General features: G+C 46.3%; 1 protein-coding gene and 1 long non-coding RNA gene across 8 annotated transcripts in view; one reads left to right on the top strand and one right to left on the bottom strand.

The window, feature by feature from the left end:
- Positions 1 to 16: 16 nt before the first annotated feature.
- nav2a (neuron navigator 2a) overlaps positions 17 to 21,129 on the bottom strand; it is a 70,556-nt gene continuing 49,443 nt past the window's right edge. For 3 of the 7 annotated variants that reach the window (XM_057012506.1, XM_057012527.1, XM_057012542.1), the window contains 29 exons: positions 19,435 to 19,564; positions 17,471 to 17,789; positions 16,695 to 17,379; positions 15,923 to 16,142; positions 14,815 to 15,089; positions 13,996 to 14,061; positions 13,410 to 13,454; positions 12,786 to 12,940; positions 12,461 to 12,643; positions 10,965 to 11,017; positions 9,492 to 9,515; positions 9,108 to 9,182; positions 7,920 to 8,003; positions 7,718 to 7,841; positions 7,457 to 7,629; positions 7,338 to 7,358; positions 5,565 to 5,737; positions 5,325 to 5,478; positions 4,894 to 5,080; positions 4,700 to 4,800; positions 4,330 to 4,425; positions 4,054 to 4,231; positions 3,729 to 3,964; positions 3,399 to 3,550; positions 3,180 to 3,251; positions 2,879 to 3,075; positions 2,681 to 2,799; positions 2,397 to 2,597; positions 17 to 2,268 (listed from right to left, as the gene is read on the bottom strand). In XM_057012506.1, coding sequence (XP_056868486.1) covers positions 2,143 to 2,268; positions 2,397 to 2,597; positions 2,681 to 2,799; positions 2,879 to 3,075; positions 3,180 to 3,251; positions 3,399 to 3,550; positions 3,729 to 3,964; positions 4,054 to 4,231; positions 4,330 to 4,425; positions 4,700 to 4,800; positions 4,894 to 5,080; positions 5,325 to 5,478; positions 5,565 to 5,737; positions 7,338 to 7,358; positions 7,457 to 7,629; positions 7,718 to 7,841; positions 7,920 to 8,003; positions 9,108 to 9,182; positions 9,492 to 9,515; positions 10,965 to 11,017; positions 12,461 to 12,643; positions 12,786 to 12,940; positions 13,410 to 13,454; positions 13,996 to 14,061; positions 14,815 to 15,089; positions 15,923 to 16,142; positions 16,695 to 17,379; positions 17,471 to 17,789; positions 19,435 to 19,564 — 4,624 coding nt within the window. In that variant the 3' untranslated portion in view covers positions 17 to 2,142. The remainder of the gene's footprint in view (positions 2,269 to 2,396; positions 2,598 to 2,680; positions 2,800 to 2,878; positions 3,076 to 3,179; positions 3,252 to 3,398; positions 3,551 to 3,728; positions 3,965 to 4,053; positions 4,232 to 4,329; positions 4,426 to 4,699; positions 4,801 to 4,893; positions 5,081 to 5,324; positions 5,479 to 5,564; positions 5,738 to 7,337; positions 7,359 to 7,456; positions 7,630 to 7,717; positions 7,842 to 7,919; positions 8,004 to 9,107; positions 9,183 to 9,491; positions 9,516 to 10,964; positions 11,018 to 12,460; positions 12,644 to 12,785; positions 12,941 to 13,409; positions 13,455 to 13,995; positions 14,062 to 14,814; positions 15,090 to 15,922; positions 16,143 to 16,694; positions 17,380 to 17,470; positions 17,790 to 19,434; positions 19,565 to 21,129) is intronic. The other 4 variants (XM_057012516.1, XM_057012554.1, XM_057012537.1 and 1 more) reach the window with 3 other exon arrangements.
- Positions 7,758 to 12,444, top strand: LOC130513705 (uncharacterized). The gene is made up of 2 exons (XR_008946808.1): positions 7,758 to 8,248; positions 10,596 to 12,444. It is a non-coding gene; the product is annotated as an uncharacterized LOC130513705 (long non-coding RNA).

Raw genomic sequence — 21,129 nt, 5'->3', positions numbered from 1 at the left:
TGAAACCTCAACATCATTAGATCATAAATAATAAATTTATTGAATCACAATAATTTAAGACTAATACAGTGATAGATTTAATCCCCCAAAGTCCTAGACAGACCAGTAAAGACAAAGAGCACCAATCCGCTCTGATGTAAAGAGACTGTACACAAAATACTCCTTTTTCAAGTACTGTTACAAATAGTCTAGAAAAAAAGTCATCAAAATGCAAGATAATCAACTATTTACAAAGTTATGTTACATATAAAATTTACATATCAAAGAAGGCTAAACATTCGTAGTGTGTAATAAATGGAACGGTCAAATGCTTCGATAGCTACACCTCCTAACGGGTGTTACACGCATGATGGTCTCGTTTTGTGCTTACAGGGAACATAGCAGGAGGACTTCCATAAATATGGTTACAAACATCTCAGGTCTGTTCTTGCTGTATCGGCAGTGCTAAAAAATCTCTGGGGGGGGGCAAAAGCACAGTCAGCTTTGGGCTTCTGTTGGGACATCTTGCATAGGATCGGTAACAAAAACAATGTTTCATGACCCCGGCTGGCTGGGGGGATGAGACTTAAGGAAAAAAATAAAGCTTTTTTAAAACGGCTTTAAAAAGAAAAGATGTCAAACTGCTGACATGACCATTCACCCACAAAGACCTTTATATTTTCTTAACTTTGATTTTGTCACTATAAACAAAGCAGCATTTACATTAGTTAAAATGATTTGAGCATAATTGACAGTTCATCACAAATCAGATGATAAAGCCAGACTACAAATATGGTGACTGCAGAGGACGATGTATAAAATCTTCCTAAACTTTCGTCATCCAGTCAACCCGAAACATTCTCGATTCAAACGTGAAAACATTTATGGATTCTTTCATGCCGGCAGCCCAAATATTTACACTGATGAGCCATACATGCGTTCATATTTACTCTGACACCCAAAGTCCTGCTTCTCATTCACGTCTCAAAGCCACAGCTTTAGTGTTTGATATGACGAGAGGTCGACGCCACTCCTCCAGGAGGGTCGACTTTGAGCCCTATTCACTTTACAGCCATCTAGAAGAGTACAGAAATGGCTAATGCACAGAAAAGAGTAAGGCATTGATTGTAAAAAACAGTCCAGCACCAATATTTGTGCTACAAAAGCCTGTTTGAGCCAATGTGTATGGAGATCACGGAGGTTATTTGCTGACAAAGTATGAAATGCAAACGTATCACTATGAAATGATATAATTAATATAATCAACATTGAAAGGAGAAATCTAAACATGCGAGTGTTAAAGACCCAGTGGTCTTAATCATTTTCTCATATCAGACAGTGTTTCCAGGTCTGTGTGTTGTTTCTTCAGTGAAATGTTTGAATTTAAAGGAACTCGAGTCTGGATGAAAACCAGTTTCACAACAGTGAGCCTCAAAGCCACCAGGTCTGACTGAGCACTGGTTATGTTATGATATGAATATCTGGCACAATCTGTGGGTAAACTGTGAGTAACAGCTCATATTCAAACACAAATCTATTGATTAACTTCAGGAAAGCACAACGATGGGAAAAATGCCTGTGATTTGTCTTGATGAAACAGTTGGAGTGGTTTTAAATTTTGACCATCATGGATGTTGACAAATGCACGTTCTTGAAGGTATCAGCACATGAGTAATATTCCCTCAGGCTTGATTTGATCCTCCATCCTTCACGTCTCGAGCACAAAGCGGCTCATCTGTGCCCACTGATACTGTATCGCCACCTTCAGGCAGTTCGGATGCACTACAGCTGATCCCCACCAGCGTTAGTGACTCTTGCCTGAGGATGCGTCCCTCCAGGTCAGCGGAGTACTCTTGGTGATCACATGGTGATGACGCAATGAAGACACCTCAGATGACTAACAGGCAGTGTGCTTTTATTCTGTCTATTCCTGACAGAGGAACTATGGGCCACAGTGGTGAGTAAAACAAATAAAAACACAACACAGCGCAGTGCAGTAGAAACCTGTGTTGCCTGTTCTTTCTTGTTTAAATATTTGGGTTACCCGCACCCAAAGTTAAGGTGGCTGGATTTTGTGGCATGAAATCATACTCGTTCTCACAGCCTGAACAGTTTTGTATGAGGAAAAAAACAAAACAAAACTTGTGCTCGGTTTTTGTGTCATCACAAGGTCGACTCCAGCGATGAGTCCAGGATGTCGTCCTGGTGGCTGTTGCTATTGGAGTCGCTGTCGTAACTCTGCGGGCTGGATGATGTCGCTGCTTCCTTCAGACGCATGAGCATGTTCATCTGTAGGATTAAACAGCGCTTAGTGTGGTGAAGGTATGAGGTTAAGTGTGTTGACTCGAAGTTGCTTTAAGAAAGAGGTTACTTGATGTTGTCCACCGCCGCTGTCCATGCCATTTATTTCTACTCACCAGGGGATCTGCGTCGCTGTCGCTCTGAGGCAGCTCTTTTCTGACTCCTTCTCGTGGGGCAGAGTAGCCATCAAAACCCACATCTTCTGGGCGAAGCTGCAGCAGTGGGGGCCATTCAGTCAGAGCGGGGCTGGCCGACCACGGGTAAGTGTCGATCACCCAGGCAGCAGGGTCCTCCCATACAGCCCTGCGACCGTAAAGCTACAGAAAGGGACAGGATTACAGATACACTCGAGAAACTAAAGAATCTCGTTATATTTCAGATTAATGCACATTCACACTACCTGCAGTCCCTCTCGTACAGCCTCAAGCATATAGGGTATGATGGAGTAGTTCCACAGGTCAGTGAACCAAACCCGGGATCCCTCCACATCCATGGGACAGGACAGGAAGAGACGAGGTCCTGCGTGCCACAGAGAAGACCGGTAAGATGCTGCGTTAAACCAAAAGTTACTGCTGACAAATCGCATAGTTCCTCCTACCGATGGTGACATCAGAAGAGCTGTGTGTCTCCAGGAAGCGGTTGAGATGGTGCCAAACTCGTGGGATCCAGTCGATGATCTTAACTAGCTCCAAGCTGCGAGTTCTGCTGCTGATCTCCATCTCGATCAGCTTCCTCCTTAGGTAGCGGCCGAGGAAGCCTTTCACTGGCTCCATGTGATTGGCACACAGCACCCACCTGATTACAGACCACACAGGTACATTCAGAATTTGGGGGAAAAAGTTCAGCTACACCCACAGAACCAAACTTCCTCCAGGAGGGAGAGTGGGTGGGTGGTTTACCTGAAGTTGTGGTGAAGCTGGAGGTTGGGGGCAGATGATGTGGCTTGGCTCATAGTGCCAATAATGTAAGGACTGCAAATAAGAAAAAACAAAAAACCTGGATTTTTCAGCCACTGAATGAGATTTTAGGACAGCAAAACAACACTGTCGGAGTAACAACTGTTAACAAACGAGGCACTAGAACATATTTTAAATGACCACTGTAAAGTCTGAACTAACCAGTGTTGGTAGCTGCAGTTGAAGATGCCGTTGAAGATCTCTCCGAGTGAGCTGACGTGGTGTAGGTTGTCCAGAATGACCACCAGGGGGCTCTCTGCCCCCGGGACACCACTGCACTGCTCAGCCAAACCTGAAAGGTACTGGCGCAGCTCCTACAGTGAAATATTTTAATCAGGAAGATGTTTTATAGTATTTAGAAAGAAAGTTTATGCAAAAATAAAGATTATCATCCACCATCCACTCAGGACTGTTATCGGAGAGGAAAGTCCCCATAATACTTTTACAATTGTTTAAAATTAAATGTTTTGAACCTGTTTGTGTATGTTTTACCTTGCCAGACTTGTGGTCTACGTTGAAAGTGACAACGGCGTGGGGGGTCAAGGGTCGGCCCTCCATTAGCAGCAAGTGTCGAGATAACCGATTGGCCAGGTAGGTCTTGCCCGTGCCGCTGGGTCCTGAGAGGATGACGCGTCTGTGCTCCTTCAGCAAGGAGACGTACCGCTGCAGCATCGGCTTCGGGATCAGAGTGTCAAACGCGAGCGAGTCCACGTTGTCGCTGCTCACACCTGAACCCACACAAGTCACAGACGTGTCCAGCCCAGATGTGTTTTCCTGTCAATTGTGTTTATTAACACTGCATTTTCCAGTGAGTCACCTTTGAGCTGGATGTTGATGGTGTTGCTGTCTCCCACCAGGTAGCCGCAGGGCAGCAGCTCCGGCATGTGTGCAGCGCTGGTGCTGCTGGGTCGGTGGATCTCTCCAATGTTGTATCCCTCCACGCTGTCAGAGCTCAGACCCAGCTGCGTCATCGGATCCACGTGGGTGATGTACTCCTGCCAATGAGACACAAACTCTCAATGTAATAAATGTTTCTGTGACAGACAAAAAATATATCAACAATACTGACATCATATTGAGCCCTTTTCCTTACCTTAAAAAGGCGTCGGACCACTCCATCCAGGACGTCCCATTTTGTTTTCCCGCTCACACCAATGCAGCCAATCAGAAAATGACGAGGCCGGCCCTCCTGTGCGGAACATAGAAGGGTGTGGAGGTCAGGGAAACGTTCAGGGAAAGTTCAGCCTGAGATGTGATTGATTGGAATTGTTAATCTCATTATGATGTCATTGTTTTCTATCCTATTGGGCGTTTTCGTGGAAGGTCACATGTCACACTAAATTATTAAGCCACACCTGTACAGGCAGCATGGGTGGAACTTTTACGACTAAAGATGAAAACATGGCTCGAAATATTCCAGCTGGAGTGAAAGAGAATACATCTTCAACGACAAGAGGTCTCACCTCTGTCCATGTGCTGTCTTCGTCCAGGCTGACAACCATCTTCACATGTCGCCCTTCCTTCCTCATCCCTCCTTCGCCACCAGTGTCATCAAGCAGCATGTCTGACCCGAGAAAAAAAGCAGACACTAACTCGTCTTTTTCCTTTAATAAACAATATCTCTGCAGTTCCTCCTGTCACGTCAATGCTGTCTTACCCAGGCTGGTGGATTCGCTGGTGGTGAGGTTGAGGCTGTGCTGGGGGAGCCCTGGCCCTGTTCCCGGGACCTGGCTGTGCGCGTGAGGGGGAGGAGAAGATGAGATGGAGACCTGGGAGCCGGTTCTGCTGCCCTGATTCTCCACCTTCAGTCGGTCATTTTCTGCCTTCAGCTTCTCAATCTCCAGCTGCAGATAAAGTTAATGAGCACAAACAGATGTTTATCTGAAAAGGATCTACGATGGATGACAAAAGTGGAGAACCAGTAAGATGTGAGGAGTGCAATCTGTCCCAGATTCCTTACTCCTGCCCAAAGATACATCCTGGGAGCATCCTAACGTACCTCTTTATTTGAACTAATAAGCCAGTTTTATGGAGCTATTTTATTCTCCAACTTTTTAATTGAAGCTGATTTAAATTGTGTGTGCAGACCTGCATGCGGTTCATGGCCTCCCGGAGCTGGTCCAGTTGATGAGCCGAGCTGAGAGCCTCCAGGCGGATGTCCGTCAGCTTCATCTCCTTCTCCCTCAGCTCACTGCGCAGCTGCATCACCGTCTCTGCCTCGCTGTCCAAACACTCGGACAATCTGTCCAGACACCGTCATGTCAACTATTAACACCGAGTTATTAACGCAAGTATTTTTATTCATTTGCAGTCTTGAGGTTTACGCACATGGAGTTAGAGTGTGTGTTCCTGAGCATTTGTCCGGAGGCTCCGGTGCCATTGTGAGGCAGCTTTGGGGAGGCGGGCAAGGAAGAGTCGGTCATCTCCTCGATGTCGGAGTGAGAGGACGCAGACTTGGGAGATTTCTTCTTGCTGAATGCTTGTTTGAAAGAGCTGCGCAGCTGCAAAGATACAACAAAAATGGACAAAGATGGTGAGAGAACTATTGTGAAAAACACACCTCAGAGAGTGAGGGGAGTGGGGTGCTGGGGAGGGTGGAGGAGAAAAGCTGTTAAAAAGTGCAAGTGAGTCAGGCAGAAAGAATTCTAATAGTTTGGGTTCTGATTTATAACCTACTCATGGCTCAGCGTTTTCAGCAAAAGTCATCACTTTAGATTCAGCACGTGCATGTAAACTGATATGCATTTGCCTCCACTTTTGCTTGGACATTTTGTAAAGCGAAAACGAGGAGCCATATTTAAACATGCAAACTAGTAAAACCTTGTGGAATTCACTTCCTCTGTTCTTTCGGCAGGGGTTGTGAGTTTGAAGAAGAATCCACCACAAATATTTAATGCATAAAAGATTCATGTTTTTGTGTTTGGAGAAAAAGTCTTTTCAAAGACAAAACACAAAACATATGTTAGCATGCTACTTTCTGACTGTGTTAAATATTTTCAGATGGATTATTCTTTTCAACAGCTGGCTCAGGTGTCAAGAGAGCAGCTTTTCAGGGAATAAGAAACAGGGGACAGTGGGCAGAAGACAGAGGTTAGTAACCTAAAGAAAAGCACAGGGTTAGGCAGCTTCTTTCATCCCATACAGCGTACCATTCTTACCTCATAGACCTGCATCATAAAGCGAAGCAAAGGAAGACAGAGAGACAAAACAGGACACGTTCATATGGGTTCAGGGTGCGTTAATGTGTTATGGAGGGACAGATTAAACACGGACACTTCTACGGGACTGAAGGGGTCTAATGCTGCATTACGACCACCGTGAAGCACTACTCTTTCATGATCCATTACACACTCTCAGGCACATACAGCCCCTATACACTCTACATCACCCATAGTGCACCTGTGTGGAAGAGCTTCCTCTACACACACACACACACACACACACACGCACGCAGGAGGGTTGTTTATTATTGCTGCAGGAAACTCTACACGAGTCCATGTCTTGTAATTCCGCCCTAAAATTCAACATCAGGATCAAATGCCAGCAGCTGTCAGGAACAAGGGAGGGGGCAGAAACTGATTCTTTGATATTATAAAGTCATAAATCTTTACACTACTCACATCATTCACTATATATTAATTTGGTCTCACCTAATAAACTGGCTGAAATAACAATCTGAACCTTAGTAGCTGCAGGATTATAAAGACTGGATTTTGGACAGATATGAGTGTCATTTTTAAAGAAAAGTGCAGTTAAATTTTTGACTTTATAATAATAATAGCACACTGTCATAACACAGTCAGCTACCACAACATCAGCTCAATCTAGCGGACAAACAGCTGCCTACTTCATCATCTGACACGACTTGTCCTCCGGTGCACAAAAATGCCTTTCAGCAGCAAAGAAATGAGAAGTTGTGAATACGACTGTGTCAGATTTTGTTGTATGATTGAAAACAGCGAATGAGGATTTGACACCAGTTGGTGGGCAGTGCTTTAGTGCTTTCTGGTCAAATTATGATCGCTTTGACCGTTGATTTTCTTTAACCTGAAGGCACTAAAAACACTCAGTGTTCAGAATGAGTCTAGGGTTGGTATTCACCTTGTCCCCAGTGAAAGAAGCCTGAAGAAGAGAAACCCAAACATATGACACATAAAAAACATTAAAAAGAACAACAAACCAGCATCGCAGGGCGACTGTTTCAAATCGTCTCATCTTACCCAGTTCTTCTTGTTTTTTTTCTTGTTTTTGGCGTCGGCGTCCATGTTGGAGCCCACGCTGGAGTGGCTGGTGGCGCTGTTGATGCTGCTGACGCTGTCGGAGGAGTGCTGCCTCCTGATGCGCAGGTCAGGCTGCTGGTTCTGCTGCTGCTGCTGACTGCCGTTGCTCCCAGCTGGGGAGGGAATTAGACAGAAGAGTCAGTACTGAGTGTTTGTTCTCCAATTATCACAGAGCTCTGCATGTTTGCAGTGTGTCTGTACCCGTCTTGTCTCCTTTAGGCACCAGTTCGGGCGTGTTGATGACACCATTGATGGCGGCCTGGGCGACAGCGTTCTGCTTCTTCAGCAGCTCGATGGTCTTCCTGAGGTCATTCAGCTCAGAGTCCTGCAGCGAGACGAAGGTCAACCAAATGATGCAAGTCTGATGATGCAAGATGTTTCGCAAAAAAGAAGCTGCTTTCACCTTCTGTTCTGCTGTCAGCGTGAGACTCTTCAGTCTTATGGTCATGTTGCCCAGACTCTGTTCAAACGCGGCCACCAGGTGAGCCTGTAAGAGAAACATGAACGCTTTTAAAATTGACCAAACGACTTTAAAAACGTGGGTTTTTAAGTTCTGCATGAGTTCTGGTAAGTTTAGTTACCCACACACACTTTTGTTCGGCGATAGCAAACATTGATCATTGTATTATGTTCCTCTTTACATGTATAATCTTTCTGATCCCTGAAGGAAGTGTGGGAGAGAGTTGAGTAAGCAGCAGACAGGCTACGTTTCTCTGCCTTGAGGCCATCAAGGTGTGTTCAGACAATTCATCGTCCTGTCATGTTATCAAATGTTCGACCACAGCCCCTCCCGTCTCCTCACCGCCCCCACCATCAACTATGTTCTTTCGGTGTTTGTCAACACTCGCAGCACGCCTTCTTGCACCGAGGCGCCTTTGCTGTAAATCTCCAGTCCACATCTGGGACGGTCCCTCGGCAGTCTGCCGAGACGTGACTGTGCTGTAATCAAACACCAGCGCCGTCCTTCCATGTCTGTGTACCAGACTCGAACCAGCAGCGCTGGCTGCAGATTACAAGCGGAGCGTGGCGAGACTTGTGCAACACAGACGGAAGGAGAGCAGAAAGGAGCGCGACTGGAGACACTTTAAGAGATTTTCTGATAGTTCTGCCAAATGTAGAATTACACCTTCCTGTGTAAAGAGCTCTTGTTGGATCATGTATCATCTCTGCAAATATCCTTGAGCAAGAGAAAACCCCAAAGGGGTTTTTTTTTTTTTTACTTTTTTGAGGGCAGGAATGATTTTCTCTACTTTGCTTTCTGATAGAAGATAATCAGGATCACAAGAACAAAATATGATCTTTGTTATCTATTCTGTGACACCAGTTGGTCGCATGACTAAATATCTTCTTTTTTATTGAAACACTAAAATCTAACAAATAATACCATTTTCAGAATTTGTTGTTTCTGTAATCCCCCCCCAAAATGTTAACTATTAGTAAATTTCATTTGGGTTGACAAGCTACCTGCTAAGCTAATGACCACCATCAGAATATAAGTAAATACATTTTGAGATGCGTCACACCTCAGGCCCATTCTCACTTGGAATGAATCGTGCACGAGAGGGTGCGTGCTTTGCATGTTTGTCCTTACATTGGCACTCAGCTGTGTCGTCAGGGCAGAAACCTTTTCCTGGGAAGCGTCCAGCTCTCTACGCAGTTTACGGATCTGCGGACGTAATATACCGTGACATCAAAAACAACGGCAAGAAAAAGCACACGCACCTTCCCAGTTATATCAAACACATTCATGTGCACACATCCTGACAAATAACGTAGCAGCAAACATGGGAGCGCTGATGCATTTAGGTAACGCAACAGATAAAAACAGACACGCGGGCGTACACAGGTGTTCATGAGAGCCCGTTACAGGGTCACACTCACACGAGTTACTGTAAAAATCCCCCTATGTCCCAACAAGTTGGCACCCAGAAAATGAAAGGCCAAAGAAAACACAGCGTGGCGGCTTGGAGCTTACCTCCGACTGAGACTTCTCCTCATTCTGTAAAAGCAAACACAAGAGGGAGAAAAAACCATTAGAGACATTTCTGACAGGCTGTAATCACAAAGAGTATTTCGGGCTTCCTGTTTGAGCCATTATCTCCATGGAGACGGGCTTTATACACTGTGGAAGAGACTGGTGTAATGGATCTGGTCAAACAGAGACACCCTCCTGAAGGCATTTTACTGAGGCGTGTGTGTGTGTGTGTGTGTGTGTGTGTGTGTGTCCTATTTTCTCCACAGCTAAACAATAGTAAGATGGGACAAGCAGAAAAATACACACAGGCTGTGAGCAGGCAAAACAAACGCTCGCACGAACCCACCAAAACACGCAACACCCATGTTTACATGTAAACACACAGCTAAAAATGCATCACATTGCCTGTTTTTTTTAATTGACATTCCTGTAAAAATGAAAAAGCCGCCGCTGGTCAGTTAAAACTGGCCCCTCATTCGTGGCTCTTATATGGGAAACTAGACACACACATAGAAGGTACAAGAGGATCAATTGAAGAAAGATTACATGAATGTCAAGGGTGATTTCTAATAAATAATAATTTTTCAAGGCCTATAGGAGCCCCAACATCTTAGGCAGCTGTAAAAACATTTTTTTATGCCGCTGAACGTTAAATGGGAGTGTTCTGTGACATGAGCAGGAAGCATCTGTTCACACATGGTGGATCAATCATGCACGCCATCAGTAGACTGTAATCAGTCTGAAGGCACCACAGACAAAACAGAAATCTCACTATGGTGAAAATTCCAGCACAAACCTGCACATGAAAAAGAACTAGTAAACTTTCCATTGGACCATTTCATCCAATGAGCTTTCCAGCATCACGACACCGAGGAGAGACTCGTTTGTCTCTGAACTCGAGTATTTAGTTGAAGAAAATTGACTGTTGCATGAGAATTAACTGATGTTTACTCGCTTACTGCCACACTTTGTTTATGTGGCGCATCAATCTACCTGCTAACGGCCTCATCCCTACCGTCTGCTGCCAGGATGTGATGGTCCCCGTCAGGGATAAAGTCGCCATCATTTTGCCTGCTCTCTCTCTCTCTCTGTTCCTCCTGTCAGATCTGAAGCCTGTCAGTCAGCCAGTGCTGATATCTGCCGTCTGCGCGACGGCCTGTGCGTAACACCTGCCCAGGTGAGTAAACCCCCACCCACAGAGGGAGGAGCACAATGCGATAGGTCTCCGTCTTTATGTGGGCTGTCCTGACTCGTTTTCATATATCTGGATGGACGTAACAAATTTTCCTGTTCCTAAAAATATTCTATTACTTATTAATTCATTTAATAGCAGCAATAGAGCTGAGAAAGGTGAAGAGAATGAATTTGCTCCCTCAAATGAAAATACAGCGCAGAAGCTGTGTCATACTGAAACCATAAAAAAGCTGAATGCTTTGTTTTGTCACACAGTATAATTAAAGTTTGTGTACTTACAGTGGAGTAAATGGAAGATGTGCTGGAGACCAGAGACAGAGATGATCCATGAACTAAAGAGAGAAAAACACACAGGATTACAAAGCACATCTGTACATCAGAGACCCACCACAGCCGGCTCGTACGCTGCCCACCCTGCATCAACCCAACCCAACCCACTCGCTCTTCCTCCCAGTGTTCCCACTCCACTCCCCTGTGCCCCTCCCGGAGGCCTGTGCTCATAAAGATAAGACGCCGGAGCGTTCAAGCTGTGGCGCAACCGGCACCAGTCTGATCTTTAGGCCAGTAATTACTCACTGATCTCTAATCAGAACTCAGCAACGACACCAGCGCCATTTCCTCCCTGAGCACTGATTGCAAGGCAACAGCTGCAGGTGTCCAACCTACAGGAAGCACTTCTGTCTCAATTGAATCAATATTGAACAAAACTGGACCAAAGTCAAAGTTGTGACTTTTTTGGCAGATACAGGAAGCTGAACTGGAGCTGGAGCGCCGGGGGGAGGTGGGGGAAATGACAGGGCGTTATGGTTACTCTTATCCAGGACAAAGTGCTGGGTGGATGATGTGACTTTTGTCTTGTCAGGTTAACAACAAGCAGGAAACTCTACACCCTCGTGCACATGCACACGGACTCCATGTCATTGCCGAACCTACACGCCGCGATCTCTCTCACTCTCACCGCCACACAAAGAGAAAGTTATGCTGGAGGATTCTTGTATGTCATCAAGTCGCTCTCACGCCTCTCTGTGATCCCTGTAATTATCCCCTCTTCTGAAAGTGAAGACTAGCAGGAGGAAAGTGGGAGGCTGCAGCTACAGGGGGGGTCTGTAATCATAAGTGTTAGTGTGTGTGTGCACATTAGGTGTGGTACCTGAACTTTCAAGGTGATAACAAGAAAAGCCTCAAATCGCATCAAAAGTAGGCTGGACAACAAAGGCCAACAAATGTGCTGCTGGAGGGGGGTTTCAATGTTTCCTTCAGAATTTAAGGGTGGAAAAACAGCTTTGATTGTGTTAATTTGAGGGTTCTCGCAGCTGCACGATCATCAAATGCATCCTCATTACTGACTGGTAACGCGGATTATAAGAGGCAGCTCCTGTAAACGACTTGGTCTAAAGCATCTAGGTGGTTCAATCACTTCCTGTGAGCTGTTAGAATCATGTTCTTTTTAAAGAAAGGGTGCAAGAAAATGTTTCTCAGTATAATGCCCCTCCTTCTGAGGTTTTCCTGTATGAATCAAGTTGGCTCCAAAGACTGAGCCTCAGCTGGGGGGGCTGCCTACTTGTGGGAAAAACACTTTTTCCAATAAACAAGTTGAAAACAAAGCCCCACCAAAGCTGATTATGGATTTTTGAAGGGATGGAGGGCTTTTCTTTCAGGAGCGGTTGTAATCCCCCCTAATGTTCTCCAAACACATGGAATAATAACTCTGTTGGCTCTGCGGGTGTGGAATAATAAAAAAAAGGGTAAAAGATGCAAATGGAATATCTTCTCACCTTCCTCAAAGCCATCCCTGAAAGAACCCGACCTGCTCATGGTGCGGGTTTTCTCATCGAGCGACATGCAGGAGTTTCTGAGGCGGCTGTCGCTGCAGGGGTCAAAGGGGACGTCCTGATTACTCAGGCTGTTGTTGCGCAGGCTGGTTAGGTTCATCTGACCAGTAGAGGTCGGACTGGACGCTGTGAAAAGATACAATGAATGAACATTCAAAAAATTGCACATTTGCCAAAATGCCAGCTTGATGGTCATGTAGCCGAGCTCACAGGGTGTGAATAACTGGATATGCCCAGAGTACTGATGGCATCAGTGTGTGCAGCATACCGAGCTGTCCAAAGTTGAAGCGGGTGCCGGAGGGGGAGGTCAGGCTGGGGGAGAACGGGGAGTTATTGGCCGAGTCCTGCAGCCCGCTGGTGGAGTGGGAGCGCAGCCAATCGCGGCTCTCCTCATGACCCCGTAGCTGTGGGGACGGCCCGTATCTAAGGAAAGTCAAAGAAAAGGTTAAAAGCAATGAAAAGATAAGACTAATTGAATTTTATTTTATTTTTGAACTGAAATGAGATGATTTTAACTGAAGAACAAGATTTATTTTCCCTCTTAGAGAACCAGATTAGTATCCTAGATTTAACATGTAATGAACTGGACGATTACAACAGTGCCAACATTGACCGATCGTCAGCCGTGAGCAACAGAAACTGGCAGAAAAGAAGCCGATTGGGAATTTGACCCGGAACCAAGGCTGCAACAGAGTGACAGCTCAGTGTGACATGCTCTTCACAGAAACACAGTGTGACGAAACAAGTGCCAAACAGAAAACAAAAGAGAACAACATCAAGCGTGAGCAAAAGCCTCCACTGAGGATGTAGACGCAGGAGAGGAGGAGGACGGAGGACAGTTTGGTGAGCCAGTGTGCACAGAGCGCAACATAACCAGCAGTGACATCAGTACCTGAGTCCTTTCTTAGGCAGAGTGTTTCTACCACAGTGTGGTCCGCTGCAGGAGAGAAACACTTCAGAGCAGGAAAGAAAAGGAAGCAAGACGGCACGTATGCATATATCTAACATTACGCAAAGATATATGTGCACTGCAAAATCTCAAATTTAATTTATAAATACTGGTAATATGAAACTTTGTTTACAAGTAGTGAAACATTCTTAAACATGGAGACTTTTGCAGTGTAAAGTGAACAATACACATCTTACCCTGATGCTATTTGGTAAATCTGCAAACATAAATTCTACCAGCAGATGGCAGCACTAAGCAGCCAGGGCAGACGAGAATGGACCCCTAACAGAAACATGGAACACTAGCCTATGTCCACAGAGACATTGTCACATTTGCACGAGTTCCTATTCATACACTCGCTCAAAACAACCACAGTCGCACACACAACTCCTCCAAAAAACCAATCACATGGAGTTGAGGTTCTACTTGAGGCACTCTGTGTGGCGGCAGGTGGTGGTTTTAGCATGAACCTCCACAGCGCTCTCACCAGAGGCCTAGCACTGCACCTAGCACACACAGGCACATTTACCTGTCCTGTTTCCGAGGCAGCGTGTTTCGGCTGAATATTGGGCTAGCAGAGGGGGAGGAAAGGGGGCTGATGGGAGACAGGAGGGGAGAAACGCACAACAGACACAGAAAAGGAAAACTTTAGAGATACATGAACAAACGGTTCAGAACAGAGGTCAACTGCCAGGTTCTTAATGGGAAAGCTTAGCAAAGAGGGTGATGTCATCATAGCCCCGGAGCTTTGACTCCAGAAGCTATTCGGTTTCCCCAGAGACATTCCTGTCACATTACAGTCAACCTGTCAGGATGGAATCTGCTACAACGACCACAATTACTGTATAATGGACTGGTGACGGCACGGGGTTCACATCTCTGTTCTACTGCAGACAGAATGGCATAGAAGACGCGACTCCTCGTGATGACGGATGCATCAATTCTGGATCCTTTAAAAAAGGAATCTGCACATTTAATCAAGTCAGCACTGGAATTCAAACTGAGGCACTTTATTGAGTTTAGCGCCATTATCTAAACTGCATGGCATGCAGAAAGTGCTCGGTACACGTATGGGTTTGTAGGTTTAAATGAATTAACTCAAGTGTTTCATCCACCAGATCCAAAAAACCCTTCCAGAAATAGCGACAAAGCAATAGTTCATTTATCCAAGAATGCAGTTTAATGAATGGAACAAACACAACCTCTGAAAAGTTGTACCAAAAGCATGGGGAGGAGGGGTTTCTGCGTCTCACGGCTGATTCAACCCTGATAAATGTGCCAAACTCAAACACGCTAACAGTGCATTAACAAAAGCTGCACAGCCAGTATAGCAGGTCTGCACATTTACCTCTCGGATGCGCCTGTTTTGACGCTGCTGGTGCGGCCCAGAGCAGACAGGGTGTCCTCCTTGTGGGTCCCGTGGCCGGCACTGCCCAGGCTCATGTCGATGGACTCGCTGCTGGTGTGCATGCTGCTGACGGATGGGTATCCCATGCTGCCCGCCCCACTGTGCCCGCCCAGGGTGCTCTCTCTGCTCTGGGCCGAGGAGCTGCTGAAGGTGGTGCCCCAGGTCAGGCTGTTGGAGGGGCCAGTGGAGGAGTAGACAGAGCCGGGACTGGAGGCCTGTTATGAGATTGTGGAAGGGATGCGTTGTATGTATTTTAGATTCTGGGAATTTTGCAAATGAAGACAGACCTACTGATTTCACAGATCACTTTAAACTTCTGACCCAACAGTTTGAAAAGTCACGTCAGCGTTCTAAACAATGGCTAATCTGTCACTACGATTAGGAAATGGAATAATAAAACACATGATTCATGTGGGAAAATGACACAGAGGTCATGTTTGAGCACGCTCACATTTCCGCTCTCCTCCACTGCATGAAATCGGTCAAACGTGTACCCACTCTGCCCTCCTGAACATCTGCTGAATGGGCTCATACACTCAACTCAGCAAATTAGTGGTATTAGTCAGATGAGAACTAAATAACGCTCCCGTCTGAGCCAAGTCACTGTCATCAGCTCGCAAACACCATCATCGTCACGCTGACTCACGTCAAGGCTGAGACGCACATCATCACTCCTGAGCTTTAAACCAAACACGCTGGCTGACACTTATTAAAACTCTTTAGCTTCTCAGCGCTGCACGCTGTTGACAGCCAGTCTTGGCTGTTGGTCTCTGGGAGTGAGGTGGGTGGTTTTACAGTTGGTCGGCATGTCGCAGCCAATGACCTCTACTAAAAGATATCTGAGGCACCTCTGCTCATAAAAGAAATTCAAAATGTCATGTGAAAAGAAACTATTTTCTCTCTCTCCTTTTTTTATACAGTGGAAATCACCCATTAGTTGTTGCAATAATCCAGTCTGAGTCACAAAAATCAATGGGAAAACACTGAAAAAGGTGAACCCTCACATCTAAAATTGAACAGCATCTTTTATTCTACAGAATTCTTTTACCTGCTCGCTGCCCAGCGTCCCCATCCCCGATACGTGCACTCTGCCTCCAAACAGGGGGCTGTTGGTCTCGCTGTCCACGCCACCGACCCCTCCGTCAGGGGACTCCAGCACGGTGGTCACGTGGTTCAAGGCGGCGTGGGGGTTCGAGATAACAGTAGAGTTCTTCATGTTTTCTGCTGTGGTCACAGGAGCTTGTTTGCTTGTCTTCCCACCAAATAACCTGTGAAAAGTACGAAGGAGAGCTCAGGTTAAAGCAGCAATAACAGAGCAGAGGAATGTTCAGGAACATCAAAGGCATTGATGTGAATGATGGGTTTCAACAGTTGCAAATACAAGCATCATATAACACAAAAACAACAAAGAAACACACACACACACACACACACACACACACACACAAGAAAAAGAGAAGTAAATCCTGGCTCTCTGCTAATCCTGATTTAGAATTAAATGCCAGCCAGTGATGACTGGAGCCCCAGTGGGCGGTAATGGCAGCGTGCAGCCTCTTTGTAGATATCACTGCCTCCCATTAAGAAAGGGAGAGTGCTGAACTCACCCCAACACCACACCCTGCCCCCATCATCCTCCCTGCACCACCAAGGCTGAGGCTTGGCAGCTGATCAGCTCGGCTCAAGGGCTGGCTGTTACAAAGGCCCTATTAAAGCTGACTGAACTGTAATTGTGTGTATGTATGTCTGTGTGTGTGTGTGTAAAAACAGCCTTTACCTCTGTTCCTATTTATTAGCAAGTGTGTTAACAAGTGTGTTTTTACCTGCGCAATGTTGGCGAAGAGACCTGCTGTCTACCCGGAAGGGGGACAGTTGCCGCCCCTCCGCCCCTGAGGTTGTCGATGTCTGTGACGCCCTTCTCACGGTCCGTCTGATTGGCTAGAAGCCCCGAGCCGTTGACCTTAGAGACACTCAGAGGGTTCTTTGCCTGCGATGTGACTGAAAGAACGGCGGCCTCGATGCTGCTAGTGGAGGAGCGGTTCCCGTTGCGTGCGGCCGCTCCGGAGCGGCTGGGTCTCGGCAGGCTGCGGTACTGCAGCGTGGAGCGCGCACTCATGGGAAGGAAGCTATCGTCGTGGTGACCCAGAGTCGATCCACCGTCCAACCCACCAGTCTTCAAACCTACGGTCAGAGAGCGGCCTCCGGATTTGGGCAATTTGCCTAATGTGGCAGAGCCGCTTGTGATGGTGGCACCGCTGGCAGTAACCATGGCAACCATCCCAGGGCATGGCTTCTTGAAACCAAAAGTGCTGGTAGGGGTACGTGAGGTGAGCATGTGTGTCTGGGAGAGGGTGTCTGAAGCGGCCGCCGATGTGGAGCTGCTGGGAACCGACTGTTTCTTCGCCTCATCACCGCTGCTGCGGCCTGCGTCCGAGGGTGAGCGGTGAAGGCCATTCGCCCGGGGAGAGCGGCGTCCCTTCTCTGACACCTTGATGTCATCAGTTTTACCTGCAGGACAGGGAGGGTGTATGGGTGCTACAGTTAATGATGCTGCTAATGCATTAACAATAACTATGCTATAATGTCACGTATTTGCTACCTGAACTGTGGGTCTTGATACCAACAGACCCCGTGGACCCTGTGCTACTGGTGCTTTTTGTCCTGGGCGACGTGATGCCGACCTGAGCGGTCATGCCTCGCCTCCAGGAGCCCGTGTGTGACACGCTGGTGATCTTCCTCCCTGAGCTGCCCTTGTCCGACTCTTCAGACACATCGGAGGGGGTTCTTCGGGTCCAGCTGGAAGCCGACTCCATCCTGACACCGTTGTCTGACCCGCTGTCTGCCCTCTTAACCTCGTCTCCCGACCAGGCCTGGTGTCCCGCTGTGGAGGCCGAGTGCTTCTCTGCATCAGTCACAGGCTGAGACAACACACACACATTTACCGCCGATGAAGAAAGCTTTTGAATCGCTGCCAACAGCACTTCAATTTCTGCATAACCTGACCCGAAAACGTGAAACAAAATTGCAACATACACTGGAAAATAAATATAGCATATTACATATTGAATTTTATAGGATCTGGATTTACTTTAGCCATCGTAATTATGGGACATTATGGATCCTCCGGTGACTCAGACTTCCACCCAGAGTGGAAAACAGACCATGTTGACAGGATTTCCCACAGCATCGCTGTTTTAGTCTCTTTCTACACTGCAAAAAATTCTAGTTCTGATTCCAAAGACAAGACAAGTATGACGCACCAGAGGAGCTGGTTTCGCTTCTGTTTCAAACATCAATCCTCATGTTTAGAAGTTGGAAGACTGGATGCACTATATTTGGACGTCATCGCCATGGCTGTTTTACCTCACTTTTCTGTTGCGAGTCAGAAAGTATTTGGTCTGCTTAATTTGGTCATGATGGCTTTACAGGACCACGAAGATAAAGACGTTCTCCTCAGCAAAACTTTAATAAAGTGCTAATTTCCCATTTTAATATTTGTAGGCAGTGTTTGGGATCATTTCTTGGAAACCTGTCTGAAACAAGGGTGATAAATCCAGGGCAGTAAAACAGGTTGACAGTTTACGAAGTCTGCAATACGAAACAGGTGTTAACAATAAGGTTCATGAAGTGGTCTCCATGGATCCTCCTTGAAGGAAAAAGAATGACCATCAATAAAATATTTTCCTTGCAAAGCTTTGCTCTCTTATGGTTTTTCCTTTTCTAGACCATTTGCACAATTCTTCCATCGGCTGGTTTTGAGATGGCAGCTAATAGAAAGCACAACCCAGCTGGCGTGTGTTATCACCAGCTCTGGCCAACCTGAGCTCCACCAGTCTGCTGAGTCACATACAGACCTCTTTGTTTCTTTCTACAGCACCTCTGAGTCTGTGACAGGACACACATCACGTGGTCAGCTCCTCCACGGCAACCACAACAAGGAGTGTGTGACGCGCACGTGATTCAGCTGATATTTTCGTCTCGTCGATCACAATCACTTTCTTCACCCTTACTTGGTCTTGATAAGTGTTTAAGGGGCTGAGGCCAGTCAACACCCGCTTTACTTTAGCTCTCAACTCCTCCGGTTCAACACCGTCTTACATTCTACCCTATGCAAGCCAGGACGGACAGCACTGAGGGGAGGAATGTTATCTGCATCAGTTCAGAACAAAGAAATAAATTTAGGCAATCCTCCAGAAAACCTGCTGTTTCTGATTTGTATGAAGCGGCAGTTCCACTGGAACAGGTTGATTGAGATGGAAGCATTACACATTGATCTTTGTTTCTACTGTCGACAGTTGGGGACACTGCAGAGTGGGCGGAGCTAAACAGCCTGCAGTCTAATGATTGGTCAACATCAACCCTCGTCGGCCACGCTATGAACTTGGTTGACAGAACTACGACCATCATTTCCAAACTGTTGCAAACCTACTGTGCAGAAGCACACTGCTAAAGGACCAAATCCGAACCCCCCTCAAGCTGTTATACAGACATTAACCGACCCCGCAGCAGTAACACAGTGTGTGTGTGTGTGTGTGGTGTGTGTGTGTGTGTGTGTAGTGCTACCTGTGTGCTGAGGCCCTTGCGCTGGGCAGCAGGCGTGTTGGCGTAGGAAGAGATGGATGAGCTGGTGTTGATGTCATCTGTGTCGATGTTGTCGCTGATCCCGCTGCTCACCGAGCTGCTGTCGTCCCAGCTGGACAGAGAGGTGGGACACAGACAGAGAGCAAGAGAGAGAGACAGAGAGAGGGGAGATTTACTTTAATTCTCTTTAAACAATAAATCTCCCGCTTGTCCACTTGGCTCTTGTTAGTCGGCTGCACCATGGGAACGTCTTCTTCCCCTTTGAAGAGTCAGACACTAAATTCACTCTGCAGACAGACACAACGGCCTGAAGCCACAACAGTCAGGTTTGATGCTAAAGCTGTTCTGCTTCAGTCTGCTGACCTCTACAGGGACAAAACTGATTCATGGAGCCTCAGTGAGTCCTTCATTGACCAAAACAGAGTTAAAAGAAAGCTCAACTCAACAGTGGGGTGTTTTTTTTCCGCAAAAATAGAAAGATCTGGCATCTGCGCCTGCTCACTGACTCCCTTCCTTTATTCTTTATTGAAACCAGTTTCATCTTAAGGGGACAAACACACACAAACATCCTGAATGAGGCTGTCTGTCACATGAACAAAGGCCTGTGTTGGAGGGGCTGACATCATGGTGTGTTTGTGTGCATCTGTGAGTTGTTCAAACAGAGCCATCAGCAAACACACCAGGAGTTAATGCGGTATATTGCTCTGTGTGTGTGTGTGTGTGTGTGTGTGTGTGTGTGTGTGTGTGTGTGTGTGTGTGGTGTGTGTGTGTGTGTGTGTGTGTGGCCTGAGGGGGACAGGAAGACTGGCCAGTTGGCAAACATTGGTTTGAAAGAAGCAGAGGGGAAGCTGATGGTGATGGCCAGGGCAGAACTGGCTGCACACACACGCGCGCGCGCACACACACACACACCACACACACACACACCACACACACACACACAAAGAAAATAAAGTTCCGACTCAATAATCAGCTTCATACAACAAAACTCTGAGCTTTTTATACACAGATAGATTTTTTTGTTTTTAAATCTTATGAAGATTTTCTGTGAACGAATCAACTGAAATAAACAGTTGTGACATTTAAATCTTTGCTGAAATATTAAATATGAACATTGAGGTCAGATCTTCAGCCACATTTGTAAGTACTCAACATTTACTTTCAGCAACATGGACATAACATCATAATTGTGGTTTTGAGATGCTGAACAAATAAAAGCCTGTTGACTCACCACCAAAACCAAATCAGCTGGTTTCTGTGAGATTTCAAGTCAAACCTAAACATATCTGAGGCTCAGAAGAAAGAAAGAGAACCGCAAATTTATCAAGCCAATAAATCCACAGTGAGCAGTGACACACTTTTAGATCTAAAGGAATTTGTGGGACCAGTCAGCTGAGAGGTGCTGAGAGATTTACACAGAGGAAAGACCCCCTCCCCACACACACACACACACACACTAAAGCCACCACAGTAGACAAAAACAGAAAGAAAACAAAGTTTACATCCTTTAAAAAATCCGATGTGTTTATGTTGCCTTAAAAAAGAAAAAAGTACAAATGAGTTCCTTCTCTCTCTCTCTCTCTCACACACACAAACACACACACACGCAGACACATGCGCGGACTCACAAATGTGCATCTACCTGGTCAGGTTGCCAAGGTTGCCGTGGGAAATAGA

Source organism: Takifugu flavidus, chromosome 2 (assembly GCF_003711565.1).
Source record: "Takifugu flavidus isolate HTHZ2018 chromosome 2, ASM371156v2, whole genome shotgun sequence".
Classification (NCBI taxonomy): Eukaryota; Metazoa; Chordata; class Actinopteri; order Tetraodontiformes; family Tetraodontidae; genus Takifugu; species Takifugu flavidus.
Note: the sequence above shows the minus strand (reverse complement) of the source record. Positions and strands in the feature narration are given on the sequence as shown.